The sequence below is a fragment of the Pan paniscus genome, chromosome 9, assembly GCF_029289425.2.
Source record: "Pan paniscus chromosome 9, NHGRI_mPanPan1-v2.0_pri, whole genome shotgun sequence".
NCBI classification, from domain to species: domain Eukaryota; kingdom Metazoa; phylum Chordata; class Mammalia; order Primates; family Hominidae; genus Pan; species Pan paniscus.
This window is the reverse complement of record NC_073258.2, coordinates 73,315,198-73,341,803: the sequence shown is the minus strand read 5'-3', so window position 1 is coordinate 73,341,803 and position 26,606 is coordinate 73,315,198. Positions and strand designations below refer to the sequence as shown.

Sequence of the window (26,606 nt, the reverse complement as noted above, 5' to 3'; positions counted from 1 at the left end):
ACCAGGAGTCAAGTAGGCTCTATCAGGGTTTCTTGATGACCCATGATGTATTATATGGATTTTGAGAACTGTAAAAACAGACAAGCCACTCTCCTTGTTCTCAGAAAGCTGACACTCAGAAAAGGGATAAAAGTCCCGCTTTGGAGAATGAGGCAGAATGTGTTCAGTGCCACAGAGAAGAACACATAGAGTGCTGTGGAGGAGATGATGCTGTGTAGAGCCAGCATCATGAAAAGAGGCCCTTTCAGAGGAATTGGGCCTTGAAAGATAGGCAGGATTTGATTGGTAACATAGGGAGTAGGGGGAGAGCATTTGCAGAAGGACCATTGTGAGCATAGGCTCACAAAGGTGGAAAGCAGAGATGTGCTAGTAGAAGCAACCAGCAGGGAACCCAAGAACATGGGACCCCTGAGCAGGGTACCTTGATATAGGCTGGCTTTTGTTACAGGTGGCCACCTGCCCAGTGCAGGACAGTACCCAGTATTCCCCAGCAAGGAAGGGTGGGTGAGGGTGCTGGCCAAGTGCCCAGAATGCCAGCACCGCAGCACCGTGCCCCCAGAAAAGTGTGCTGGGCTTGACGTTTCTCCCACCCCTACTGCTATGGCCGATTATCTCTGAGTAACAAAGAGTCATTTCTAATCCCATTTGGAATCGTTGCTCAAGATAATCCTGTTTTGTGGTAATGATATTCCAATTCCAGCATGCACTCGTAGTTTGGCAGACACATGCCTCAACCTCAGGCAACTCAAGACGCTGCTCCCTGGAAATCAGTGCCAGCTCATTTGCCTAACGTGACAGTCTCAGGGTATACTTCCTGGGCCCAATGCTCTGTTCTGTCCTGGGGTTCTGTGTTCAGTGCTGTCTTCATGGAGAGTGGCAGTTGGGGATAGGAGAGCATCCAGTGTTCATTATGGAGAGTGGCAGTTGGGGATAGGAAAGCATCCAGTGTTCATTCAGTTCAGCTGCTTGGGGCAGGGTGTTCCATCTCTAGGAATTGTGAGATGGTTTAGTTCTATACCTCTTCTTTAAGAGACTTCTTTAAAAACAGCTGTACCATAAGCTGCTTATTTTAACAGAGCTGCCAGGCTGGTGGGCCAGGGGTCGGCAGTAGATATGATGGGTGTTTCAGGCTTTTAGTAAGATATTTGGATGTCTCTAATGACATCTATATGAGTAAAATTATGATGTAAAAATAGTATAGTCAGACTAGTAAATGTAAATGACCTGGTTCATTGTTTATGTATGAACGGACATCAGACTAGAGAGCAGGCTTGAGTGGTGAGCCATGGGGCTCTGTCCTGTTCAGTATTTTATATCACTGATTTCATTGAGGTCATTGATAAATGCCAACAGAGTTAATGAAGCTTGAGGAGGTACTAATATATTGGGTGAAAAAATAGGGGACATTAAATAAAACCTCAGTGGGCTAGAGCAATGGTTAAATCTGTGTTGATAAAAACTAACAAGGATAAGTATATGGGTCAACAATTAAAAACCAACTGTAAAACCCAACGTGCAAAACTTAGCAAAACTAAAAGTAAAGTCTAGAAGCTGACTAAAAACCCAATATGTTGTCTGCTGTGCAACATCAGGCCCCAGAAGTGAATTGATTCAGCAAATATTTACTGCCCTGTATAGGCCCTATGTGTGAGGAGATGGAAATAGTCAAGGCACAGTCCCTGCTTTGGGGAGCATCCAGTCTACTTATGTATACTATGGTAGTGAAGAATAGGGGCTCTGGAGTGAAACTGCCTGTGTTGGATACCTTGCTGTGCCTCTTATAGTTCTTAGTTTACCCATCTGCAAAATGGGAATAATAATGGCACCTACCTCAGCATAAGGTGGTTGCAAAGATTAAAATGCACATAAAACTACTTAGTGTAGTGCATAAGTAGGTATCTGCTGCTGTTATTAATATTGTTTTTTCTTTTTGTTGTTATTTTCACCCGAGTCTTAGAGATATGCCAGCCCCATCATACTGTTCTGGATCATTTGCCTAGAGAGAGCCTAGTCTGGGTCCATACTGTAATAAGTCCTAACATCTAGGGCCTGACTACACTGGCCTTAGGTTTGGTGACCATATATTATGAACCACAAATTGAAAGACATGGAAGTGTATTTAGAACTACGCTGAGGATGTGAAATTGGGATTATCTTGGAAACCCTGTTGTGGGTGATCTTGATTCCTTGGCCATCTGCTTAACGTGCCATGCCTTCCTCGAGCCTTGCCCCTAATTATATCACCTCTGTCTGGGTTCACCACTGATTTTTACCCTTGTCTATCTCAAACAGACTCCTTCTTATCCCAGCTAGCTGCTATGACCTGCTTTGCTTTAACTGCCATCTGAAAATATCACTGTTCCTGGTACTATGCAGTAAGGGCTTAGTAACCATGGGATAATAAGACAGACTAATGGATGGTCAGTTGGGTGAGAGCCAACGTGGTTTAGGGGAATGTACACCAAGTTTAGACTCAGACAGACCTGGATTTGAATCTTGGTTCTTGTGCTTATTTAATGTGTACATTTGGGTAACTCATATTATCTTGCTGAGCCTTAGTTTACTTATTTATAAAATAGGACTGGTACCTCATTGCAAGTTGTTATAAGGATCTGAAATAGTGAATATAAAGTGTCTAACACACTGCGGCTGCTTTATTATGATTATTGATCTTTACCTTTTGAGGTAAATAAATAAACATTATCCTCATTTGAGGAAACTGGGGCACATTTTCTATACAGGTACCTTATTTCCTACCCAATCTTTAATTCATTTCCTTAGGAATCTGGCTTTAAAAAGAAAACTGTTCTCTGTGCCCTCTCTACTCTCAGCTCATGTCCCCATGCCACAGGACTTGTAGATTTAACAACTGCTAGTGCCTTTGGTTGGGCCACCCGGCTTTCCTGACCAGCCAGAGACCAGGTTACTGAATGAGCCACAACTCATTTGACTTTCCAGCAGACCTCCTGAACTGTGACCTCTTCGCTTCCTCCCCTCATCGAGGTGTGCACTGGGTTGAGAAGAGGTCACTCTTTGTCTTCTCCTTGGGACCTGTGACACTCATCACAGTGATCCTATGCTTCAGATGTGGGGGTGGGGAGGAGGAGGAGTTAGAGGAGCTTCTTCTGAAGCTCAACATTGTGTAGGGATGACCTGGAGCTGGGATCACTGCCCTTCTTGCTTCACCAACTCCAGCTGCTCGCCAGCCGTCTTTGACACGCGCCTGGCCCAACACAAGCCTGAGCTCACACCATAGGTTTTCTCGCTCTTCCCTAAACAATGTGAGCACCCCAACCCCCTCTGGCCACTGAAAGCAGAAAGCCTAAACACTGATTGAAGTAACTGCCCTCCCATTTATTGTGACTCCCCACCACCCTGAAAGCAAGAGCTCATCAAGGTCAGTGTGAGCCAACTTTCCTACATGTGCTTCCACTTTTAATCTAATTACAGCCTTATCAGCAAATTAATTTGGCTGTGGCTCCAAAGGAAGTTCCATGAATCTCAGGAGCTGCCACTTAGTGACCACCCTCCTGTTCATTTCCTGAGCTTTGTCTGGGAACTTTCTGTAGCCCAGGAAGGAGCTACTGTTCAGGAGAGGAACATATACGTTTTCCACAGCTAAACCACCCGCAGCCTAGTTGGGACCTTCAGGTGGGAGAAGGCTGAGCAGAGCAGAGACAGCTGCTGTCCACCTTTCTCTCCTATTTTCCATCAAATAAATTAATGATTTCATTTATTCATCTTTCATTTATTTATTCATGCACTCATTCAGAAAACATGTGTGATCCAGGCACTGGGCAGGGAGCTGGGAAATAAGGTTGAGACATGGCCCTTGCCCCATAGTCTAGTGGGAAAGGCAAATAAAAGTAAGCAGGCCATCATGATACAATATGAGGGTCACCTACCATGGGAGTGAGTACTGGGTGCTGTGCAGACAAAGAAAGAGCATGGACTCATACTGGGAATCAGAGAAGGCAGTTGAGTTGGTGATGGTGTCACCAAGGAGCCCTGAAGGTGAATGAACACCAACCAGTTGAAGGAGGGGACAGCAGGTGGCATCTTTGATGGCCCTTGGTGTACTGCAGGGAGTTCATTGTTTTCAGTAGATCTTTAATATTTCAGCCCCCAAGATTACTAGATCATATAGGAATTAGAAGTTCTATAATTGAGAGACTCCCTGAAAGGGATTAACTTTTGGAACAAATGGTCAAGTTCAATTAATATGTAAATAAAAGAGATAGGACTTCAACACTTTTTGAAAAAAGTCATCCATGTATATCCAGCCTGTTGCTTCTAACTACTGCATCATGTTTCATAGTGTGTGACTACCACATTTACCTTATCCGTCCCCGCAGTGGTGGACACTTGATGACCTGCAACTCCCCACTGCCACAGAATGCTGTGATGAACCATTTCTTGTGTTGCCCTTTATGGACCTGCATAAGAATTTTTCTAAGAATTGTATACTCAGGAGCAGAAGTGCTTGGTCATAGGGTAAGGTGCTTTAATGAAGTCCTACAAGATTGGCTTCCAGAATGGCTGCACCAGTCTATACCCTAACAGTGCATGAAAAGTCCCAGATCCTCACGTCTTCACCAACACTTGCCATTTTTCAGCTTTCTAACATTTGTCAATATGTTGAATTTACAGTGATATCTCATTTTAATTTGCATTTCTGTAATAACAAATGAACTTGAAGATTTTCTTTATATACCTAGTAATAATCCTTTTTTGGTTTCCTCCTGTAGGAATTGGCTGTTGATATCTTTGCGTCATTTTTGTTGGGCCTTCTTTTTCTTTTTTCTTTTCTTTTTTTTTTTTTTCTATTTCCTTTTTTTTTTTTTGAGACAGAGTCTCACTCTGTTGCCCAGGCTGGAGTGCAGTGGTGTGATCTTGGCTCACTGCAACCTCTGCCTCCTGGGTTGAAGTGATTCTTCTGCCTCAGCCTCCCGATTAGTTGGGATTACAGGTACCTGCCATCACACCTGGCTAATTTTTGTATTTTTAGTAGAGACGGGGTTTTACCATGTTGGTCAGGGTGGTCTCCAACTCCTGGCCTCAAGTGATCTGCTCGCCTCAGCCTCCCGGAGTGCTGGGATTATAGGCATGAGCCACTGCGCCTGGCATGTTGAGCCTTCTGATCCTAGCATTTCTATCAAAGCCTGATCTGGGGCAACGTACTCCTACAGACTATTAACTACCTGAAAGTCAGTATTGGGAAGTGAAAGGCAATATAACATACTTGTGCCATAGACATTCTCTGCTTCCCCAAATTAGTAAGGGTAATAGGGTATCTGGAGATTATCCCTAGCCTTTGAGGGTTGTACTACCATGAGAGGCCAAATCTTGAGCTGGTTGAGAGAATGGCTGATAATCTTTCTTTTTTTCCTGCCCAGGCTAGAGTGCAGTGGCACAACCACAGCTCACTGCAGCCTCGACCTCCTGAGCTCAAGCGATCCTCCCGAGTAGCTGGAACTACAGGCATGTGCCACCACACCTGGCTAATTTTTAATTTTTTTTAAGTGATAGGATCTCACTATGTTGCCCAGGCTGGTCTTGAACTCCTGGGCTCAAATGATCCTCCTTCCTCAGTCTCCCAGAGTGCTGGAATTATAGGTATGAGCCACCATGCCAGCCAGAGAATCGCTGATATTCTTAAGCCTTTGCCCAGTGAGTGCCTGTGGAGTAATTCCTTTGAGTGGAGATGTTTCCTGATATAGAAAAACATAATTGAGTGGCCTGGTGTACTCTGCCTCCTTTAATCCAACTGTTAAGACCGTGAAGGCCTAGCCTTATACCACAGCCCATGTGGTACCAACTACTCAAATTTAAGACAGTAATAGTGAAACCCACACCTACAACATGGCAGCCTGTATGCCAGCACCAGAACAAAGGAGAAGTTGCTACTGTCCTATTGTCCTTTAATGGATCAGCTCCAGTAGCAGTGCCTACCTTCCTCTGTGCCATCAGATTTGGTTCTTATTGCTCACTCTGTGTTCTGTATATCAGCCAGATGGGCTGACTCACCATCATCTCCCCATGTAAGTCACCTTCTCCCAAATACTGTTTTGAGTTGGGGATTTCTTTCTGCTTCAGCAGAAAATAAAAGAGGCAGAAATCATTCCATTTCCATTGTCTCCTTACTGCTGCTCCTGGATGCTGCTGCTTTTGCCTTGCCTTGACTTCTGGTACAAGTGTAATCCTTGGTTTCTGGCTACTCACTTGGTTTATAATCTGTTCTACCTCACCCTCTAGTTCTTGACCTCTGACCTCATGTACACCTTTGCTGCCTGGTGTGTGGCCCTTAATTTTATTTTGATTGTGAACTTCTTGGCACTCCCTGGTGTTGGCCTACTGCTGAGCCTGTTTTCACCATCCTTGCCTTAGATTTCTCTAACCTGGCTAGCCTTCTACCCTGTTTCTGCCCTGCTATATGCTATATGCTGTAGTTTCAGTGAGGTTCTTTTGGTGATCAAAGCTAGTGGTGAATCATACTCTTGTAGCCCTCTAGCCCGATCTGGGCTGGCTTCTCCAAGAAGGGCCTGACCCGTTTGGAGCTCTTGGTTAGATACTTTATAAGTACATGAAGGCTGTTGAACAAAAAACCTACTGGCCATATGTCAAGGTGTTTGATGCCACTGTTGGTTACTGAGCAGCCATGGTTTCTTTAGCCCTGTCTATACCCCACAGTGGTGCTGCTGCCTTCTGAGTATTATTAAAAGTGAAGGGAGGGCCGGGTATGGTGGTTCACACCTGTAATCCTAGCACTTTGGGAGACTGAAGCGGGCAGATCACGAGGTCAGGAGATCAAGACCATCCTGGCTAACACGGTGAAACCCCGGCTCTACTAAAAATGCAAAAAATTAGCCGGGCATGGTGGCGGGTGCCTGTAGTCCCAGCTACTCAGGAGGCTGAGGCAGGAGAATGGTGTGAACCCAGGAGGCGGAGCTGGCAGTGAGCCGAGATTGCACCAGTGCACTCCAGCCTGGGCGACAAAGCAAGATTCCGTCTCAAAAAAAAAAAAAAGAAAAAGGGGGGGGAAGGGAATCTTCTCTGAGGTTTCAGGATGAGTCACTGTCTTGGATGCTTACCCTCTTTGGCCTCCAAGTTTGTGAAGTGAATTGCCTATTCCCTTTGATTGGGTTAGCAGCCCCAGGGTCGATCCTAGTCACTCTCTTCTCCCCACCCTGCTAGACCACTGTCTGCCCTCTGGGACCAAGGGCAACATACGTGGTTGCTTGGACACGTCCTACAGCCTGCAAATTGGACAGATGAAATCAATACTCATGAACCTGGAGAGGCCCAGGTAGCACAGTTAGTGACACTAGCTGCCTGGAGGGACAGCCTGCCATGGGAGGGGGTGTGATTGAATGGTGATTGGACGCAGCAGCTGAGGATTAACCAAATTACGTCCCTTTGAGTTTAGATCGACACTTGGATTTTAACACACATCAACTTGTGCAGAATATAGAAGAGCTGCCTTCTTAACACAGGACTATGCCAGCATGAGTGCTAGGGTGGTCAGGTATAGATCTGGTGCCCATCACAGCCCAGATTCATGTGATTATTGCTAAGATTATACAAACAGAGGGTAAAGAGCTTAGATTTGTGGAGCTTTTTTTTTTTTTTTTTTAATATGTCAGGCACTATGGAGTTTTACGTACTTATAACCTGCACGGCAGCCATCATTATCTCCATTATTCTGGTAAGGAAATGAAGGCCCAGAGGTGTAGTAACTGGTCCAAGAACACACAATCAGTAAATGATAGAGCTTTGATTTGAACACAGGTCTCTCTGTGCTTGTTATAAAATGCCATGCTGTCTTCCCAATTTAGATGTCTTAATTGGTATGTCTCCTGACTTTCCTTAGTTCAGCCACAGGGTCAGGTACATAGTAATAATAACTAACATTCATTGAGCAGTTGTTATGTGTCAAGACACTGTTCTAAGCTACTTTATGTGTATTAACACAACCAGATGAGCTACTCTTATTATCCCTAATAATTATTATGAGGCCACAAAATGGTGGTTTTCTAATTTCATCCTTCCTTCTACAATTATTAGTTTTCATTCTATAGTAAGACAGAACTTTCCCTTCTCTCCCATTTACTTATTAATTTTCAGCGTGGACTTCAATGGAGAATCTTATTTTACTCAGTGGGTTATAATTATATATAATTAATGGGTTATAATACATTACTGTCATTATTCATTCTGATGCTCTGATCATCCCAGATTTTACAGCCAGTTTTCTTAATTTCTGTGCCATACTACTTCTCTATCAGACATTGTTTTGCAGTGCTTTCAGTTAGTTTGCCTATCTGTATCTGCCTTTTTGTACCCTCTTGGCTTTAAACGTTCTGGGAAATAGGAAGACTGACTAATGCCAATCTTAATCCAAATTGTGTATAAACTGAGAGTAAATAGTCTCCAAATGAGAACCCGACAGACTTCTATGAATTAAACATGTGAGTTTTAGACATAGATTTTAGCTGCTTAGAGACCCTTCTCATTTCTCTTTGAAATCTTAATTCATATTCTGGATAAATTACCTTTGAAGGTAATTTTAAAAGTTATTTTAGGTAAGGTGAGTAGGCACAGAAGACTCACTTAACTGATTCAGGTCACATATAGAAGAACCACTGCTATGTAGGAGATGGAATCTGGTTTTGGGCTTACCTGTAAGGACTGTATCTTTGTGTGCATGTAAGTTAGTGAAATTCCTTCATTCGTTCAGCAAGTAATTGAATCAGATACTGTGCCTGTTGAAGGTAATGAAATTCAAACCAAATGGTACGTGGGAAACCATCAACATTACTGGTTACAAATACTAAAAAACTATCAAGGAAGAGAAAACAAACTATAGTTTGGCTTTTTAATAGTTACGATAAGTAATTTGTTTAAAATGCTTACCACTTCTGCTTGCAGAAGCATTAGCAGTTTTGAAGGTTAGTAAGCAAAAGATAGACACCCTAAGAGAAAGATGGGCAAAGGACCTTAATAAGGGATTTGTGAAGAAGAAGCACAACTGACTATTAAACATATTTTTAAAAAATTCATCCTCACTAGTAATCAAAAAATGCAAATTGAAAGAGCAGTGTGATTCTATTTTCTGTTTTCCAGATTGACATATTCTGGAAAAGAAGAAAAAAACTACTCTATTTTGGTAAAGGAAGGCACAGCAGTTACTCTCATACAGCATACTTTGCTAGTGAAAATAAAAATTAGCACAATCTTTTTGCAAAGCAACTTAGTAATATTTATAAAACTCTTAAAATGCTTATACTTTTTGATGTAAATTTTATCTCATATGAATTTATCCAAAGGAAATAATCAGAAATATGTTACTAAAATATTTAAAACAATCTATTGTTTTATAATAGGGATTGGTTAAATCAAGCATGGAATAGTCTTATAGTGGAATACTGTGTAGCCATTTAAAACAATGTGGGTTTTTTTGTTGTTGTTTGTTTGAGACGGAGTCTTGCTGTGTCGCCCAGGCTTGATGCAGTGGCGCGATCTCAGCTCACTGCATCCTCCGCCTCCCAGATTCAAGTGATTCTCCTGCCTCAGCCTCCCAAGTAGCTGGGATTACAGACATACACCACCACGCCCAGATAATTTTTGTATTTTTAGTAGAGACAGGGTTTCACCATGTTGGTCAGGCTGGTCTCAAACTCCTGACCTCAGGTGATCCAGCTGTCTTGGCATCCCAAAGTGCTGGGATTATAGGCATGAGCCACTGTGCCCAGCCAGTAAAACAATGTAATAGACATATAATACATGGAAAGATGTATGTGCATTCAGAGAGAAAGTTTATATATGATCCCATTTTTATAAATAAAAGTATGTATATATCCATTGAAGAAACTGGAAAGATGTTATATGTTCTAAGACCTTTTCTTCTTTTGGTTATCTATATTTTCTGGTTTTTTATAGTGAACATGAGCCCTTTTTTATTAGAAGGAAAAAAATGTATTAGTGGGAATATTACATAAATAGCAGGAAGAAGGAAAGCTAACATGGAGTCCCTGCCTCTGGTCATACTCCCTCTTCTCACACAGCCACTGGAGTGATTTTTGTAATTGCAAAGGTTTGGAAGGAAACTTGCCAATCTATAAACGATAGTTACTCTTGGAATTTGGACTAAGGAGATGCATGTAAGGGGAGACCTTTAATGTTCCCATGTGCTTGAGAAGAATGTGTGTTGTACTGCTGTTGGATGGAATGTTCTGTATAGGTCTGTTATATCCATTTAGTCTAAAGTGTAGCTTAAGTCAGACATTTCCTTATTGGTTTTGTTTCTGGATGACCTGTCCATTGCTGAAAGTAGGATATTGAAGTCCCTACTGTTTCTGTAGTATAGTCTATCTTTCCCTTCCCATTGATTAATAGTTGCTTTATATATCTAGGTGCTGTGATGTTAGGTGCATATATATTTACAATTGTTATAGTGTCTTGATTAATTGACCCCTTTATTATTATATAATGACCTTCTTTGTCTCTTTTTACAGTTTGGACTTAAAGTCTATTTTATTCCATATGAATATCGGTACTTCTGCTCTCTTTTGGTTCCCATTTGCATGCCATATCTTTTTCCATTCCTTCGTATTTAGTCTATGTGTGTCCTTAGAGGTAAAGTGAGTCTCTTGTAGGTAACATACAGTAAGGTCTTACTCTTTTTAATCCATTTAAATTCAAGGCAATTATTGATCGGTGAGGACTAACTTCTACGTTTTGTTGTTTTCTGGTTGTTTTGTAGATCCATTGTTCCTCTCTTCCTCTCTTGCCGTCTTCCTTTGTGATTAGGTGATTTTCTTTAGTAGTATACTTATATTCCTTACTTTTTACCTTTTATGAATCTACTTTAGATTTTACTTTGTGGTTTCTTTACACTTTTATTCCATACCTGCCACAAACATATTCTGTATTTTTAGTGTCACAATTTACATATTTTTGTATTATATATCCCTTAACAAATTATTGTAGCTATTATTATTTTTAGCAGTTTTGTATTTTGACCTTAATACTAAAGATAAAAGTGATTTACTTACCACCATTTACAGTATCATAGTATTCTGAATTTAACTATGTGCTTACCATTACCAGTGAGGTTTTTGGGGTGTTTTGTTTGTTTGTTTTGAGATAGGGTCTCATTCTGTCACCCAGGCTGGAGTGCAATGGTTGATCTCAGCTCACTACAATCTCTGCCCCCCAAGCTCAAGTGATTTTCCTACCTCAGCCTCCTGAGTATATGAGACTACTGGCATGTGACACCACGCCTGGCTAATGTTTGTATTTGTTTGTCTGTCTGTTTTTGGTAGAGATGGGGTTTCAGCATGTTTCTCAGGCTTCCAGTGAGTTTTATACTTTCTTGTTTTTGTGTTGCTAATTAGCATCCTTTTCTTTCAACATGAAGCACTCTCCTTAGCATTTCATATAAATTTATTACCGTCAGACCTGTCTAAGAAATATAAGACAGGTCTGGTGGTGATAAACTCCCTCAGCTTTTATTTGTCTGGGAAAGTCTTTATCTTTCCTTGATTTCTGAAGAAGAGTTTTGCTGGATATAGTCTTCTTAGTTGGCAGGGTTTTTTTTCATTCAGCATTTTGAATCTATCATCCCATTCTCTCCTGGCCTATAAGGTTTATAATGTGAAATCCACTGTTAGCCTTATTGGAAGTCCCCTATATGTTACTTGCTTTTTTTCTCTTACTGCTTTCAGAATCCTTCTTATCTTTAATTTTTTTTTTTTTTTTGAGACGGAGTCTTGCTCTGTCGCCCAGGCTGGAATGCAGTGGTGCGATCTTGGCTCACTGCAAGCTCTGCCTCCTGGGTTCACGCCATTCTGCTGCCTCAGCCTTCCGAGTAGCTGGGACTACAGGTGCCCGCCACCACGCCCGGCTAATTTTTTTATTTTTTATTTTTTAGTAGAGACGGGGTTTCACTGTGTTAGCCAGGATGGTCTTGATCTCCTGACCTCATGATCCGCCCCCACTCAGCCTCCCAAAGTGCTGGGATTACAGGCGTGAGCCACCGCACCCAGCCTGTCTTTAATTTTTGATAGTTTGATTATAATATGTCTTGGTGTAGTGTTATTCGGACTGAATCTTATTGGAAACCATTGGCCTTCCTATTTTCAAATAACTGATTTTTGAGTTCACATATTCTGTCTTCTGCTTGATCAGTTCTGCTGTTGATGCTCTATGTTGCAGTTTCATTTGATTCATTGTATTTTTCAGCTCCAGGATTTCTTTTGATGTTTTTTAAAAAAATAATTTCAATCTCTTAAATTTGTTTGGGATATTTATTGTTTTCCTTATTTTGTTAAATTGTTTCTCTATATTTTCTTAATGTTTGCTAAACTTTCTTAAAACAATTATTTTTAATTATTTGTGAGGCAGGTCATGAATATCCATTTCTTTAGGGTTGGTTACTGATCCTTTGTTTTGTTCTTTGGGTGGGATCAAGTTTCCCTGATTGTTCTTGATTCTTCTGGCCATGCTTTGGTGTCTGAGCATGTGAAAAAGTAGGAACTTATCCAGTCTTTGCAGATTGGCTTTGCCTGAGAAAGCCCTTCACCATTCAGCCTGTCCAGAGATTCTGGGCAGGCCATCTTGTGTGGTTCTTGAATGAGCTTGGTGCTGGAGTCCTTAGGCAGGCTGGCCTGGTACCTGGGTCAGCAGGTGAGTGGGCCTGGTGCCTGGGTTCTTAGGGTAGAGCTTGGAGCCTGGGCCCACTGGAGTGGACCTATTGATTGGGACCACAGGGGTGGGCTGAGAGCCTGTATCTGTGGGGGCCAGCCTGAAGCCTAAGTACACAGGGACTGACCTTGTGATGGCATGGGCCTTGAGCCTGAATCTGCAGGGAATGGTTAGTCATTGGGATTGACTTGGTGCCTACATCCATGTGGACGGGCCTGGAGCCTAAGTCCACAGGGGTTGGTCTGGTACTGGGGCAGACCTGGAGCCTGAGTTTATGGGGGTTGGGCCTGGGCCCTGGGTCCACAAGGGCTGGCCTGGAACGTGGGTATACAGGGATGGTCCTGGAGTCTCAGCCCATGGGGGCCAGGCTGTTACTGGCATCTGTTGGAGTGGGTCTGGACCTTGAGTCTGCTGGAGCAGGCCTAGACTTTGGGTTCACTGAAGTCTGTGGCATGGGGACTGGCCTGGAGCCTGGGCTGGCCTGTTCCTGGGCAGGCACAGAGCCTGGGTCTGTGAGTGATGGTCAAGAGCCTGGATGTGCAGATGCTGCCCCAGAGGGTAGGTCTGTGAGGGCTAGCCTGGGTACTAGGGCAATGAGGGCCAGCCTGGGACCTGGGTCCATGAGGGCTATCCTGGAGTCTGGATTTGTGGGAGCCAGCTCAGTACTGGGTCTACTGGGATGGGCCTGGGGGTTGCTAGAGAAGGCCTGGAGTGTGGGGCCACAGGGACTGGTGTGAAACTGAGCAGGCCTAGAGCCTGTGTCCACAGGTGCTGGCCCAGTGCCTAAGGCCAGGGGTACTGACCTGGTGCTAGGGCAGGCCTAAAGCTCTGAGCTGTGTGGACTAACTTGGCTGTGGGCTGGGCTGGAGCCTGGGGTGGACCTGGAGGCTGGGTCTGCTGGTGTAGGCCTGATAACTAAGGCTGTCAGGCCGACCCAGTGCTAGGGCAGACCTGAAGCCTGGATTCATGCCCCAGCCGGTTCTGGGGGGAGTCTAGAGCCCTGGGCCACCAAGGCTGCCCTGGCCCTAGGATGGGCCTGGAGATTGAATCTGCAAGGTGGGCCTGAAGCCTGAGTCTGTAGGGGCTGGGCTCATGTTAAGGTGGGCCCAGAGTCCATGACTGCTGGGGCTGGCCTGGCACTAGGGCCAGAGTCGGGCTGCTAAGGTCAGTCTGGCTAGGAGGCAGATCTGGAGCCTGGGGCTATGGGGTATGGCCTGGCACCAGGGCAGGCCTAGAGGCTTAGTCTGAGGGTATCAGCCGGGAGTTTGGGAGCCTTCCAGGCACTGAGTTTTACTGGAGTGGGCCTGGTTTCAGGGTCCAAGGCAAAGTCCAGCCCTCACTTCCCTCTCCTTCCCCCATGAGTGTATGTCTCTCCATGTGTACCGCCTGGAGTTGGGGGAGGGGTGATATGGGTAAGGGGAAACTGTCTTCCTACCCTCTGTAGGTAATCTTTTCTTTACCTCTGTGCTACGCCCAGGTGCTATCATCTCTCATTTGGTTTACTTAGCTCTTGTGAAGGTATTTTTGCATGTGGATAATTGTTCAAATTGATGTTTCTGCTGGGGAGCAAGTGCTGGAGAGTCCTGTTCTGCCATCTTGCTGATGCCGTAAGGGCTTTCTTGATCCTGTTTCTTGGTCTGCTGCACGTTTCTCCTGTCGTAACCTTTATCACACTTTGAGCTGTAGCTTTATACTTAATTATTGTTTTTCTCAGCAGACTGGCCCTAGCTTCTTGAGGTCACAGACCTCAGCACCTAAAATAGGGACTAGAACATGGTAGGCATTTGATAAGTAATTGTTGGATAAACAGTTTGTATTTTATAATTGTGGAAACTGGGCCTTAGAAAGGTGTTAGGTAACTTGTCCCAAGCTTCTCAGCTGATAAGTTTCAGAGGCTGCTGCCTTTTTTTTTTTTAAATGAAGTTTCACTATGTTGCCCAGACTGGTCTTGAACTCCCGGACTCAAGTAATTCTCCCAAAGTGCTGGGATTACAGTCATTAGTTACTGCACCCGGCTAAGATCTCCTGTCCCTGTCTTTCCTATCCTTGTCTTTTACACTCCCAAAGTTCATGGTTTTTTTCCTACTGTATCACTCACATGAGCAGAGACAGCTCCAGTCCCCAAACATGCTTCCGGATCTGGGTCTGTACCTCCTGGGCCTTTCTTGCTTTTGACACTTCTGTCTTTGTGATTTCTTCTAGTGTGGTGCAGGTCCTGCTTGCTGCTGGGGCTGATCCAAACCTTGGAGATGATTTCAGCAGTGTTTACAAGACTGCCAAGGAACAGGGAATCCATTCTTTGGAAGGTAAGTGTGGGCTGTCCTGCTTCTCTGAGAGCTCTCCTCTTGTGGCTTTCATGCAGCCTTGCTCTGTGGTGTCAGCTCTACCAGCAACTCAGAGTGACAGCCTGCATGTTCTTTACCTCTGTGGACTCATGGAGACCCCAAAGGGCTTGGAACAGCTGCCTTTCACAGTCCCCTGGCTCTAACTTTATGTCACTTCAAAAGAAGTCCTGGGGAAAGAAATAGAGGCCTGATTTCATGACCTAATTGCAGGTAGGAAGTACATTTCAACTGGTGTTTTCCTGAAAGTGCTTCAGCCTGGAGAGCCGCAGATGAGTGGACAACGGAGCAGATTTCAGTAAAATAATTAAGGCAACTGCATGGAATGTGGATTTGTTCGTCTCCTGTTTCCTGCAGACTTACCTTGCCCCATTCCTGCCCCAGAACTAGACAACAGCCTCACTGGATTCCTCAGCCTCAGAAGTCCCTAAATACTATTACTCTGAATACTGCTTTTCCCCCTCCTAAATGTAAAATGCAGTCCTGTCTCTGGGACTGTCCCCTCAACTTACTCTATGATTCAGGACAAACAGTGGACCTTCTCTGTGTTTTGATGTCTATCCTCATAAAATGAGGTCATCATCAATGCCTCCTCTGGGATGTCTGGGATGTTGTGTTGGTGGTGGTTTGAACTTCAGAATGAAGAGGCTCTGGGATGAGTCTTGGGGATTGAATGTCCAAGGCAGGTGTTTGGGTTTGCACTAGGGCTCGATCATGTGTCTGTTGGAGGGTGCCTCAGCAAGTCAGTCTATGTTGTGTCTGGTGAGTACTTCTTCCAAAGTGGGATTGAAAAAAACAGCTGGTTGCTTTGGCTGCGGTCAGAAATGAGTATTTTACATTTGAGCTTTTGTTTATCCAGACTGTCGCCACTGCTTTCCCCTTGTCCTGGATCATTCACAGAGGCTGCGATCCCTCTGATATTGCCAGCAATAGGGTGGCTGAGCAGTGACTGCTTTAGTGTTAGCAGTGATGCCAGGAGGACAGACAGCCTCTCTGACTGCCTGAGAGCCAGAATATTGACGCTGGGGGAAATTCAGCCAAGGGGAGCAATGTGCTCAGCCTTCAGAGCTGTAAGGCTGCCAGACTGACGTGGTATGTGGTAACTCAGAGTAGCGGTGTTGTTGCTGCCCTGGGGAGAAGGTTTCTCAAATCAGTGGCATGAGAGGAGTGTCCAAGAGCATTAAGGCATTGCTGCCCAAGTAAAGTTTGAAGTTACCCTCTCCCTTCCCTTCCACCTCTCTAAACCTGCTCCTTCTCTTAAGGCTCCATTGCTAAGGCTAGATCCTCCACAAAGGCTTCCCTGTCCTTGACAATAATTGCAACCTGCCCTCAGCTGTTCTTTTGAATGTTCTCTAGATCTTGGCCTCTTGTATGGTTACTTGAACTCTCATCTACCCATATGTCCTTTCTCTCCTCCTCATGTGCAGGCCATGATCTTTGTGTCCTTGGATTCCCCACTGAGCCGGAGGAATTGTGTTTATGTTTTAAACAGAGAATTTCATGAGTACCACCTTGCCCTCTATTTGTAGCCTGATATGTGGGGACTCAGCTTATGGGCTATCCTCTTCTCATTCAGGCACAGCATTGCAGTGCTCAGCTCTGTCTTCAGTTTAGGTGCTGATATGGTTTGGCTGTATCCCTATTCAAATCTCAACTTGAATTTATCTCCCAGAATTCCCACGTGTTGTGGCAGGGACCTAGGGAAAGGTAATTGAATCATGGGGGCTAGTCTTTCCCATGCTATTCTTGTGATAGTGAATAAGTCTCATGAGATCTGATGGGTTTGCTAGGGGTTTCCCATTTTTGCTTCGTCCTCATTTTTCTCTTGCCACTGCCATGTAAGAAGTGCCTTTTACCTCCTGCCATGATTCTGAGGCCTCCCTGGCCATGTGGAACTGTAAGTCCAATTAAACCTCTTTTTGTTCCCAGTTTCAGGTATGTCTTTATCAGCATCATGAAAACGAACTAATACAGGTGCTCTCACCAAAAAGCAAGGTGGAGCATTTGTTGAGAGGGCAGGGCCAGGTAGACAGGAGGGGATTCTTTTGAGTGCCTTCTCTTCTGCTGTCAGGATTCTAGCAGGGCTCAATAAACATTTTTTTGTTTTATAGAATCTCAGAGCTATGAAGCCATCTAGTCCAACTTCTGCTGTCACACTGATCTCCACAATGTACATTCATGTTTTGTAGCTTTGTGTTTTAATGGTAACCTCCAGGGTGATACTCACATTCAACATTGTAGATCAGTAGTCAGCAAACTTTCTAGAAAGAGCCAGATAGTAAACATTTAAGCTTTGTGGGCCAGTTGATCTCAGTTGTGACTACTTACTTTGACCATTGTGATACAGAAGCAGCCACAAACAATACACAAACAAAGCGATGTGGATATGTTTCAATAAAATGTTATTTATAAAAACACACAGCAGGCTGGATTTGGCCCAGAGGCTATAGTTTGCCAACCCTGCTCTACATAATTTTCTTTTTGCATTCCTAGTTCAAGGTTACATAATTTCTTTTTCTTAGTTTTTCCTTCCTTCCTTCTCCTTCCCTTTCCCTTCCCCTTCCCTTCCCCTTCCCTTCCCCTTCCCTTCCCCTTCCCTTCCCCTTCCCTTCCCCTTCCCTTCCCCTTCCCTTCCCTTTCTTTTCTTTTTTCTTTTATTTTCTTTTTCCTGGTCAACCTCTGGATTATTTTTAACTCTTATGCCAGACAGCCTACATTCTGGGTAGGTAGGTAGATAGGGAGAGATAGACAAGAAAAATATTTGAAAAGGCTATCATGTCCCCTTATGAAATAACAATTAAAATATTAACTATCTCTTCTTATTTCATATGATCTGCAAATTTAGTAGTAGGCTTCCTGTGGATTCACTTATTTATTCAAAAGTATTTATTGATCACATTCCTGTATACCAGGCAGTGTTTTAAGCACTGATGAGTTAGACAGACAAGATCCCCTGCCGTCATGTTCTTACTTGGATTAAAATGTTTATAAAGACTTTATTAAATACAGAGTCCTAGAGCACATAGGATAATTTTGATGCATTATTCAGCATTCTCAGGTGTAATTCTACCAACCTTCATTCTTTTCCATCCTCCATTCCTCTGCTTTGTTCACAAAATTTTAAGAGCTTTTTCCCCATATTTCTTGCTAAAATTAAAATGTTTCTAGCATTTGTCGTATTTTCCTGTCTAACAACCCTTTCCAAAAAAGGAAATGAGGTTATTCTGGCATGTTGATTTATTGTTCTTAGGGAACCCATACTGGTACCCGGTAATTACCCAAGTGTTTAAGAACTGTTACAAAACGCTGGGCACTGTGGCTCATGCTTGTAGTCCCAGCACATTGGGAGGCCGAGGCAAGCAGATCACCTGAGGCTAGGAGTTCGAGACCAGCCTGGCCAACATGGCAAAACCCCATTTCTACTAAAAATACAAAACTTAGCAGGGCATGGTGGTGCATGCCTGTAGTCCCAGCTACTCAGGAGACTGAGACACGAGAATCACTTGAACCCAGGAGGCAGAGGTTGCAGTGAGCTGAGATCACACCACTGCATTACAGCCTGGGTGACAGAGCAAGACCCTGTCTCAAAACAAAAACAAAAACAAACAACTGTTAAAATAATAATAATAATAATAACATCCTAGAAGTTTGTCAGGAATCATTAATAAACTCACTGTGGCTTGCAAGATCTCTCTACCTTTTTTTTTTTTTTTTAAATAATTCTAGACTACCTTTGTCTGCCACAGTTTTCTGGCAGCTGGCTTTATTTTCCTGGGTGTATTAGTTTGGATGTGCTCTGCTGTCCAACTTGGTGCACTGAACGTTCCGACTTGGACCTGGATAGTGATAGTCCTTTAGAATCTTCTCAGGGCTCTTCTCTCTCATCAGCCTAAGCCTTTAGCTTCGTCTTAACCATGTCTTTCCTTTTTCCGTTTAAGGAAACCTCATTTTTTAAGCCATTCAACCAATATATATTGACTGCCAATTGTATGCAAGGCACCATACCCAGCTCTGACTCATTCTCATGGATGAAATAGAAACAAAAGAATCCTGTAGTTCTCTTATTTTTGTATTGCATTGACTTTTGCATGAAAAATTACCTGACTTGTAGGGATGGGTAAGGAAGGTAGAGTAAAACAAGAGATATAATTCCCTTTCCTTCGAGTGTGTCTAGGCAAATTCACAGGAAGTTCACAAGCTCAGGAAAGTTGGGCAGTCCTTTGCTGTTATATTAGACTATGGAGTCACTGCCAAGTCCATGAAGTCCACTAAATTTCTAATAGATATTTCTGTGGCCCTTGGCCTGCAGTTAGTACTGAAGGAAGGTGTAGTTTGTGGCTTTGGCAAGACCTCTCTAACCTCCAATGATACATTCCTTTTCTTCTGTATCAGTATTGTTGTGAATATCAAGAGATAAAATATGTGATATGTGGATTGTAAAGTGCTCTACAGTTGTAATTGCTTATTAGTTTCATTTATGCATAATTCAGCATGTTCTTACCGAGTATCAGGCACTCTGCCAGTTGCTGGGATTATATAAATGATTATACATAGTCTAGCCCCTCATCAGTGCTCCCAGTCATTTACAGAGACAAGCCTGTAAACAAGGAATCACAACGCAGAGTGATAAATGCAATGGTAGCTGCACAAAGTATGTAGGCAGCACTGCTGTAAGTATTGGTGAGCTCTACCTGAGAAGTGAGCAGGCTGGTGTCTGGGAAGTGTCACAGGGTAAGTGACCTTGAATTGGGTCTTAAGGATGAGTTGGAGATTGCCAGGAAGGCTAAAAGGGATGGACCTTCCAGGCAGAAGGAACAGTCTGTGCAGAGGCGTTGGGTGGGGGTTAGGGAGTGACAGCAGGTGGAACCATCTGCTGCAGGATTGAGGAGAATAACAAGAAATAAGGCCGGAGAGTGAAGAAGACTACACATAGGAAGGACCTTGTAAGGCAGTTCTAGGGAGCTCATTCTCTATTCTGAAGGCCGTTAAAGGATTTTAAGCAGGGCAATGTCGAATTCACACTTGCATTTTAGATGGACCATTCTGACAGGGTGGAGGAGGAATTGGAGGGGAAAGATTAGCAATGGTTCTTGACTTTTTAGGGATAATGGACTCCTTTGGGAATCTGTAAGAAGCTATGCTCCTGTCCTCCAAAAATACATTTAAAATATCTGGAGATTCCTAAAGGTGATCTTTGGGAATAGAGTAAATAGATATTAGTAGAATATTAGAAGATTGAGTACTCAGTGGATTGTGAGAATTGATGGAAAAGGAGGTATGCATGGTGACACCTCAGTTTCCAATTTGAGTGAATAGTTAGATATGTGGGTCTGGAGAGCTCAAAGGAGTAGTTTGGCAGGAGGTAGGGATTTAGGAGTATTTTCTATTTCCTTGGGAGTTAAAACAATAGATGTGACCAAAATTGCCCAAAGAAAGGATTTAAAGTGAGGGGGTGGTAGGAGGACAAGTCCTTTACTCAGGATACCAGCATTTAAGGTGTGAGCAGGAAAAAGGATCCAGGCAAGAAAACTAAAAGGTATCAAAGATGCTTTGTGTCTGTTTTACCTGCTGAGAACAGACACAGCCTAGGGAGGAAAGAAACTTCTTTGCCATCCTTGCTGAGACTTTATCTTTGGTTATGCCATTCCTAGTGACACTCTTCTCCCGTGTCATGTGAGCATTTGCTCTTTAGCAAGAAGCCTACTTAGCTGGGTCCACTTTTGTCAAAGTTGGTGTTTCTGGGTAGAGGGCAGTCTTACTGGTTCAGGTAACCCAAGGATGCTTGGTATGGAAATCTTGTTGGCCTGATTGTTCTTTGCTTTCCCTCCAGCCCTCAGAGTGGCATCTTCAGAGGCACATTGGTGTCCTAGAGAAAGATTGGGCTTCAGTACCAGATATCTGAATGATTCATCTAAGCTCTATTACTAGATATGTCATCTTGAGTAAATGACTTAAAGTCTCTGAATTTCAATTTTCTCATCTGTAACATAGTAAAAACAATACCCATCTTATAGCGTTGTTAGGATGATTAGAGATAATCATATATATTTAAAGCACAGTGACATTTAATGAAGAATTTCTCTATGGAGGTGGGTTTTAGCAAAGTGTAAAGCAGGAAGCCTGCCTAGGAGGTATTGAGCAACTCACCACTCAAGGGGTACTAACAGCTGAGATGTCTGCCCATCATGGATTCTGTAAAGGGGATTCTCGCCATGGGTCATTGGATTATCTGGCCTCCGGTGCCCCTGTCAGCCATGTGATTTCTAATGTTCTAGAAGCTCTAGGCTCACTATCAGAGCAAGTAATGTTTTTTGTTTTTTTTTTTTTTGAGACAGAGTTTCGCTCTTGTTACCCAGACTGGAGTGCAATGACATGATCTCGGCTCACTGTAACCTCTGCCTCCTGGGTTCAGGCGATTCTCCTGCCTCAGCCTCCCAAGTAGCTGGGATTACTGGCGCCACCACCACGCCCGGCTAATTTTTATTTTTATTTTACTAATACTTTTAGTAGAGATGGAGTTTCACCATGTTGGCCAGGCTAGTCTCTAACTGCAGACCTCAGGTGATCCACCCACCTTGGCCTCCCAAAGTGCTGGCATTACAGGGGTAAGCCACTGCACCCAATGTGATATTCTTGAAAGAAGTGGGATTTGAGTTGGGCTTTGGAGGATGAAGAGGATGGGGAAAAATAAAAAAGCAGAGGGCATAGCTTAGAATGTCTGTGAGATGGAATAAATGTAGAGAGAAGTATGAGGATCATAGCTGTTCCTCTGCCAACCTATTCCCTGATCTCAACCACATTCCATTCAGTGCCTTGAGCCCTACCCATGCCCACTCCAGGAGTGTTCCACTTGTGGCTGGCTGATGGGTGGGGGCCCTAATCCTCAGATGGAGGAGGTAATAAATTAGTGGTAACAGTAAACAAGTCGCCCAGCCGGGGTTGCCGCTGGCTGCTTATAAGTAACTGTTATAAACATTGGGTGTCTGGGGCTGTCAGAAATGCAAGCAAGCATTTTGAGTGCCTCTCATATGTACAATTAAAACAATAAAACACGGCAGAGACGCAGCCAGAGCAGGCTATAAATCAGCTTCTCTTCTCAGCTCCAAGTGGCAGCTGAATAAAGATGAGTGGGGCAGAAGCTGGGTTGGCATAGGGCCCTTCTGGGGGTAGAGGGCTTGGAACAACCCCACCAGCCTGAGTGCCCCCTTCCCAGAGCTCCAGGGCCTGCAGGACCTGGCCTGCTCCAGCTGACCTCCCCATCTCTGTGTCTTCAGATGGGGGACAGGACGGTGCAAGCCGGCACATCACAAACCAGTGGACAAGTGCCCTGGAGTTCAGGAGATGGCTAGGACTCCCCGCTGGCGGTAATGGAACTGCTCTGTATAATATTTCTCCCCCTCCCCAGGACATGCCAAGGATGGTCTCATCTGACTATCTCTTTTACTCAGTATAAGTTAACTACCCAGCACCCACTGTGTGCCCAGCCTAACCCAAGCATAGCAGAGAGAATGCATGCTCTTGGAGAGCAAAAACTCAGATGAGAATAATAAGGCTCCCAAGGAAATAAGAATCCCCTAGAGAGCTTGTTAAAACACAGGTTCCTGGACCCTACCCTCAGAGATTCTGATTGAGTATGTCTGGGGTGGGACCCGAGGTTTTGCATTTCTAATAATAGGCTCCTACCCTTTGGGAAGCATGATCTAGACTACAGGTATTAGTTGTGGTGTTGTGCTTGAACTGCTTAAAAAACTCATCTGGGCCTTCACCTCCCTACCAGAGATCTTATTTTGCCACTTTAAGCTTCACTCCTAGAGAGGCTATGTGTTTAAGCCATGGTATTATATGTGTGCAGAACACTTAATAGCTCTGACACCTGGAGCAATTTTCTATATCTGCCAGAGGCACTGTCTCCTTATTTGTAAAATAAAGGTTATTGGGAGGCAACATAGTACATTTACGCCTAACCTAAACCCCAGAACATAGAAGAAATTCTGTGAATGTAAACCTGTGTTTCTACATCCTCCTCCTCATATTCTTAACGGAATGTCAGTCTTTGACACAGCCTTCCAAATGCTTTCCTCTGGTAGCAAACCGTTAACCCTCAAAGAGCCAAATATTATTTAGAGTCCAAGGAATGGCTTAGCCATTACCTAACTGTGTGACCTTGGCAGTTCTTTTTCGCTCCCTGAGCTTGATTTTCGCATCTGTAGAGAATAATATTTCCTACACCATAGGCTTATTTTAAGGCCCAAATTGGGGTACTTACGAAAGCACTTGAGAAAATACAAGGCATTGTGCAAATGTAAGGTGCTTGCAAGAACAATAATTAGTAATAATAAAGATGTAAGACATTACCAAGACAATATTTGACAAAGGGTCCAGTCAGAGGTTCAGATAACAAGGACTATCAGAGCTCAGAGAAGAGAATCTGTGGCTGAGAAGTCAAGGAAATAAAATGACATTTGAGCCTCCAAGTATAGGAAGGTTTTGGACAGCTGTATGGAGGGTTGACAGGTGAGTGCAATTGAGTGTGAGTAGAGAAGGGGTGTGCTATATTCAAAACATACAGAGTGGTCGAGTGTGGTGGCTCATGCCTATAATCCCAAGACTTTGGAAGGCTAAACCAGGAGGACTGCTTGAGCCCAGGAGTTCAAGACCAGCCTGGGCAACATTGTGAGACCCCATCTCTACACAACTTTTATTTTATTTCATTTTATTTTTGAGACAGAGTCTTGCTGTGTTGCCCAGGCTGGAGTCCAGTGAGTGGCATGATCTCAGCTCTCTGCAACCTCCGCCTCCTGGGTTCAAGCAATTCCTATGCCTCAGCCTCCTGAGTAGTTGGGATTACAGGCACGTGCCACCATGCCTGGCAAAATTTTTTATTTTAGTAGAGACAGGGTTTCACCATGTTGCCCAGGCTGGTCTCGAACTCCTGAGCTCAGGCAATCTGCCCACCTTGGCCTCCCAAAGTGCCAGGATTAGTAATGAGCCACCACGCCCTGCCCAATATATATATTTTTTAATTAGCCAGGTGTAGTGGGTTGTGCCTGTGGTCCCAGCTACTCAGGAGGCTGAGACAGGAGGATTGCCTGAGCCCAGGAGGTCAAGGCTGCAGTAAGCCATGATCACGCCACTGCATTCCAGCCTGGGTGACAGAGCAAGACCCTGTCTCAAAAAACAAAAAAACCACTCAGATACGAGAAACAGAAAAATTATGTTTCACGCTGATAGACGAACATGTTAGGGTGAAGCAGGCACACAGCAGAAGATTCATCTTAGAGAGTAATGAGCAATAAAGATGCAACATTAGTAGAATAGGACCAGATCAAGACTCTTGGACTTTATCCTTTAGACAGAGAAGAGCCTTGAAGGTCCTAAAGGAGAGGGCACTGCAGGAACTGATTCCTTCCAGGGTAGAGAAGCAGAGGGAGGTGATAATGAGATGACGATGATGATGATAGCTGCAAGGGTAGCAGATAATATTGATTGATACTTACTTTGTATTCACAGTAACCTTATGATGCAGGTACTAAAGGAAACTAAGGCAGAGTGAGGATGTCAAATGCCAGCAGAACTGCCTCCTGCTCTTGTATAAGACCCAGCAACCATATCAGCCTGCATGTGCCCCCAGCTTAGTCAGCTCAGATCTCTGGCTTGTCCAAAGGCTTGGGAGAATCTGCCAGGCCAAAAGCTGTGTGGGCAATTTATTATTTTTAATAATGTCACAGCCCCTTCCTCATCCTTGTCCAGGCTCACTCAGAGCCTTGTCACACTCCATGGCCAATGTTTCTACATGTCATTTCTCCATAGTGCTGGTTCTGGCCACCATAGAGTTACCAGGATACATTTTGGCCAACTGCATGATTAAATGAATCAGCCAGTTAGGTTAATTATTTCCATCCTTTTAGCCCTCCAAACTGTGTGTGTGTGTGTGTCTGTGTCCTAGGAGAGAGAGATAGACTAGTTGACATGTTTTATTAAACAGAATAAATTTGATGCATTTATAAAAATAAGAAACAATAGGATTGGGTGGCAAAGAACTAGTCTTATGATTTTTAACTGATTTACATATTTTGTGTATAAATATTTTTTCATCAAAAGTTCCAAATCAGGGACGGGTCCCACACACCACACAAAATATATTAGAGACATTTATATGGATAGCAGGAAGGGAGACAGAGGGCTGAAATTTTCCAGGCACCTAGTGATTGATAGGGGCTGAGGCTCCCCCTGACGCTTTATTGAGTTTCCGATGATTATCTCTCACTGAGACATTTTTTACAGATGACGGTCGAGCTGTCACAATGGACCATGGGGGAAAAAAACCCAACAATAATAACACTTTAATCTTTTTACTGCACTGCTCCCTAGTATCTCAGATTCATCTTCCCTGACGCACGCAGTTCATTATTCTGCCCCTCCCTGGATGGGAAATAAAGGAAAATAAATATATATGTAGACACACTTACCCACATACATACACACACACAGACTATATAAAAGAGACCACCTCAGAACCAGAGAGGGGCAGAATTTATTGTTCTTTTTGCAAGTGTTGAGGTTTATTAGTAGAGATGCTGGGTTGGCTTGGAATTGGCTATTAATTACAGCATTTTGTATTTGTTTTTTATTGCGAGTTTTTAACATCTTGAAGAAAAGGCAGAGGAGAGGCAAGCAGGTGTAGAGACGGGGAACACAGAGGGACCAAGTTTGACCAACCAAGTAGCATAGCTGCCGAGAGGCAAAGAGCTGCCACCTTCTTCTTCTTGCCATCCCTGCCCCAGAGGATCCCTGGAGCTCAAAGAATACTGCTTTGGATAGGATGGGGGTGGGGGAGGAGGGGGAAGAGGGTGACCTCAGGGTACTTATAGGACAAATCTAAGGGAATCTAGATACTTGTGAGCATGTCACTACTCTGAGAGTTAGGCAAGGTAGGAAGTAGAGGAGGTTAAAACAGAGTTTTGATGGGTCTGTAGATAACCGACTAACAGATTCTTAAGAGTTTACCCCACCTTATGAATTTGGTGGTGTGAAGGTGAGATGTGGGCTCTGGAAAGCACCCCCTGGGTCTGCACTAAAAAGAAGTGTCCTGAGTCAGAGAGGATGCTGCACTGACTGTCATGGCCACAGGCAGGGACAATAGCCTGTCTTCTTCAAGTTCCTTGCCATCCTTCCTGGTCTCCCCCTTCCCTTTCATGGAGGTGAGAGAAAATGTGCTTGGGGTCCCTTTGGGAAGGCTGCCCTTGAGGTGTCTCCAGTGGAATAAGTGTTGACCCAGTCTTTAATTCATCAGCTCTATTCTGAGCCCCCATGCTACACTAGGATGGGGTGATAATGAGGTGAGGTCCTATTCCTAAGGAGAAAACTTCCAGTCCATGGGCAGAAAGCATGATGTCTGTGAGAACCATTTTCAAGTAGGGAATGGTCCTCCAGCCATCGGCCAACCTACTTGACCATGAGTGCCTTCTCTATATAAAGGATAAAGACATGTTGAAGACACAGTGTCTGTCCATCAAGAACGTGTTTCCTGCCTGAGGAAGCTTAACATCCATTCACTAA

The 26,606-nt window shown here is 43.9% G+C and overlaps 1 protein-coding gene across 5 annotated transcripts in view; it reads left to right on the top strand.

Annotated features, from left to right (window-relative positions):
* CLPB (ClpB family mitochondrial disaggregase) overlaps positions 1-26,606 on the top strand; it is a 147,133-nt gene that overhangs the window by 41,407 nt on the left and 79,120 nt on the right. For 3 of the 5 annotated variants that reach the window (XM_034933310.3, XM_003815675.6, XM_003815676.5), the window contains 2 exons: positions 14,908-15,011; positions 22,322-22,411. In XM_034933310.3, the coding sequence (XP_034789201.2) occupies positions 14,908-15,011; positions 22,322-22,411 (194 nt within the window). The remainder of the gene's footprint in view (positions 1-14,907; positions 15,012-22,321; positions 22,412-26,606) is intronic. The other 2 variants (XM_034933312.3, XM_003815674.5) reach the window with 1 other exon arrangement.